General features: G+C 38.3%; 1 protein-coding gene across 1 annotated transcript; it reads left to right on the top strand.

The window, feature by feature from the left end:
• Positions 1-2,678: 2,678 nt before the first annotated feature.
• On the top strand, positions 2,679-2,888 carry C922_05473 (hypothetical protein; the record flags this gene model as incomplete). Its single annotated transcript, XM_008821044.1, has 1 exon — positions 2,679-2,888. The coding sequence occupies one exon, from the start codon at positions 2,679-2,681 to the stop codon at positions 2,886-2,888; it is 210 nt and encodes a 69-aa protein (XP_008819266.1).
• Positions 2,889-3,508: the final 620 nt, after the last annotated feature.

The following is a 3,508-nucleotide window of genomic DNA, read 5'->3' as shown; positions in this document are numbered from 1 at the left end:
TGGTCTGGATACGACGGAACGGATTTTCCTTCTTTAAGGGGGGGTTTCTGTGCCCAGTGAGTTTACGCGTTGATCGCGCAACTTGTTCTCTTTACGCACTGGGAGTGGGCTCCGCGCGTAAGATCCTCTGCAGCTTCCGCTTCAATCTTTCCTTAAACAACCTCCCCTTGTTCTATCCCCTGGAAGTTTCCACATCGCATGTTGTGCTGTCTTCAGGTGAAAAAGACTTTTGCAGAGCAGTGGTAATTTTAAAGTCTTCCTGTTTGATTGATCTTAATTCTTCTCGAAGGTTTCTATTTAACCACAGCTCCAACTGCATAGAGAGTTATGCGTCTGTTCTCACTTGATCTGTGGTCATCTCCAGGTAACGTTGCTCCCCATTATGTAAGGCCTGCGCAAGTTAGTAATTTTCCAAAATTTGCTCTCTCTCTGATTGTAGTCTATCTTACAGCGGTAGCGACGAAGTGATCGGGGAGACGCTTCTTCCACTTCGTGTCCGCATAATTTTGCCTTTCACTTCTACGCAATGTTCCCCCTTGGGGAGTTGTCCTCTGCTGATTAATTTGATGTTCTCCGCCGCTGCTTCACCTCCATGAGGGGTGCACAATGGAGAGGTCCCCTCGGCATCGTGGTTTTGCTCATCCTTCTCATCAGCACTTGTATCACAATTTTGTTAGAATCTGTTCTGTTCCTTGTACTTCTTTTCTTTCCTTGGTTCCTCTTGTTGTTCTGGCAACTTCTAACCCCCTCACACTTTTATTTTTTCTGTGCAGAGTATAATTCCGTCATATCTTATTTCCTCTGTCTACTTAAAATTTGTAATGGTGAAAACTATGGACCTTAGGCTACCTTTTGAAGCTGTGCACGTGATTCATATGTCCCTACCGGACGTTGCAGGGACTGAGTCCCACGAGATAAAATTTCACGTGTCCGTCAATGGCACAAAGGAAGACAAGAGAGCCTGGTCTCAATTCCATTTGGTTATAATATGCAGAAGTATGGAGTTTCAGGTGTGTGTACTCTGCTGAATTCAGGTGAGGCCTAAATCGATAGGACGTTATCGGGACCGCTTCAGTGACACTTTATAGGAATGAAAAGGTTTTTGAGTACTTATTGATGGCTCAGATAAGTCAGTTAAAATCAGACATGCTTGGAATCTGTGTGTAGCTAATTTCGACTATTCAAGGAAGTTAACTCCTTATGAAAGTCAGGTGCCTTCGATATACCATGAGGAATAAAGAAAAACGGAAAAAACGAAGATATGCAAGATATAGAGAGATGAATTCCATGGAGGATGTAGCATTTATAAAAAACAGAGTATTTGGAGTGTGGTGCATTGTCCATGAAAAGTTTACGTATTCTCCATTTTGTTTTCTTTATGTATGGTTTATTCCTTCCATCGCGGAAGGAGAGAAGTAAAAAGATGCCATGAATAATAGATAACCTCCAGGGGTGGTTTTCCTACCATACGTCAATTTCTTATAATCCCATTTCCCTGGAAAATTTTATATTCATATTATCGCGCGGTAAAGATATTTCCTCCTAGAATGAGTGCTTTATGTGTAATGAGAAACAGTAGCTCCCTCTAGGTTATGTATTTCTGAAACAGGACACGTGGGAACATATCTAAAAGGATAGTATTACAGAGGGGTGGCATCATTTCAGATTTGCACTTCCTCGTTATTGTCTTCTATAGTTTGAAATGATTCATATATACATACATGTCCCTGTGCATTGTGGGGTTGGCATTATAATTCCTATATGGAGATTAGGTATTTTTTGAGTAATTCCAATAATGCGCATAGGAAACGGGGGGGGGTACCGTAATCAGCATAGCACCCTGTAATAATGTATCTCCTCAAGTGCCCTATTGATTTTGTTCATCTGTTAAGTCCTATGAAGGAGTCCTTTTCAAATGTTTGTGATTATATTTGAGGGTTTCCTTTTTTTTTTTTTCTTTCCCTCTTTATGTTATATTTTCTGATATGAGTGACTTCGTTTATTTATATCTGTTATGTGCAACGGAGGAATACACTGCCAGAATAAGATTCTAAGTGACGAGCGCAGTTTTTTCAAAACAACTCTGTGGCTACAGTTGCCCACGAAATGTGCACAAGACGTCAGCCAAGTGTGCGCCTAATACTGAAATGAAGAAGTGATTACTCCTCTTCCGTTGTAACACGAGATTCATTCATATAGGATCCTTCAAGAAATAATTAAGTCTGTCCTTACATAAATGTAATAATAATAGAAGACGTAGATAAATTTTGAATGAAATGAGGGACTTAAATCGAATTAAATATGAATGTTAACAGTAATAAATCAGCGCTTTAAGAAATCTAATACAATATATGAAGGACAAAATATGGGGAGTAACGATATTGCAGTATTCATTCTGTATCGTTTTACTAAATATGCGGTACTCCAAATATGCAAACTGAATTCGATTAAATCGCTCAAGAGCATTATATATTGTAAGTAATATAGCGCAGGAAAAAAATAAAATAAGGAATACGCATATTGTACTTCTATGGAGAAAATCATGGCATAGAACTAGAAGGGTTATGTAAATCTGAATGAAACTGCTTTTAATAATCAATAAGTATAATAATTCTAGATCAATTAATTGAGACACCACCCAAATTTGTACTAAATGGAAACATCAATCCTATAACAAGATGAAAGAGATAGTAATAATATATTACAAAGAATGCATCAGAAAGTTACAACAGCATTTTAAGTATAAAAATATGAATAAGGACTTAAGAGTAGAAATATACGTGCTTATAATAGTATTTTTCATTTTGGACAGCATTCATTATAGTATGCAGAGGAAGAATATACAGGATTGCATTATATTGAAGGCATTATCACTTGAAGGAAACTGATCTCCATGAATCGCTTTGATATGAAAATCCTAATTTCCAAGTTTTACGGCTCCGCCTACAGTATTTTTCTATCAAGAATTCCGGGCTCACGATTCTATTAGATGGAGATCACAATAATTACGTGAAGTGTATATATTGTCCTGGAATAGTAACACACGAGGAGACGCTAATTATTTACGGAATACTGAGGTATGTAAAAAGGAAGGATCTCCCTAGGGTATTATAGTATTGAGAGTGCGCGTGTCCCTGGAGTGTGTTATATGAAAGGTTGAAAAATTCACTTCTCGATTACAATAGTTCGAACGACACCACACAGTCAGGAATTCTAGTGTTTGTGGAACACTATTAGATGAAGACTTCCCCTTGCTGAGACTTACAGTTTTGGGAGATGTACCAATGATGCGCAGCGCATTTCTGTAAATGGAACAAATGACCCGCAGCATTGATATGTGAACCGTACACAGGTACCACGGGTATGCTGTGCTGCCTAGGACTGTTATATTAGCAGCAGAAGTCTGTGAAATGTATCCATTAGCGTAGAGTACTGCTCTTTATGAAACATCCATGTGATAGGAGTACTATAATTTAAAGACTACACTGTCACTTGAATGGTGTAATTT

This window comes from Plasmodium inui (genome assembly GCF_000524495.1).
Source record: "Plasmodium inui San Antonio 1 unplaced genomic scaffold supercont1.78, whole genome shotgun sequence".
Classification (NCBI taxonomy): Eukaryota; Apicomplexa; class Aconoidasida; order Haemosporida; family Plasmodiidae; genus Plasmodium; species Plasmodium inui.
This window is presented reverse-complemented; position numbering and strand designations above follow the sequence as displayed.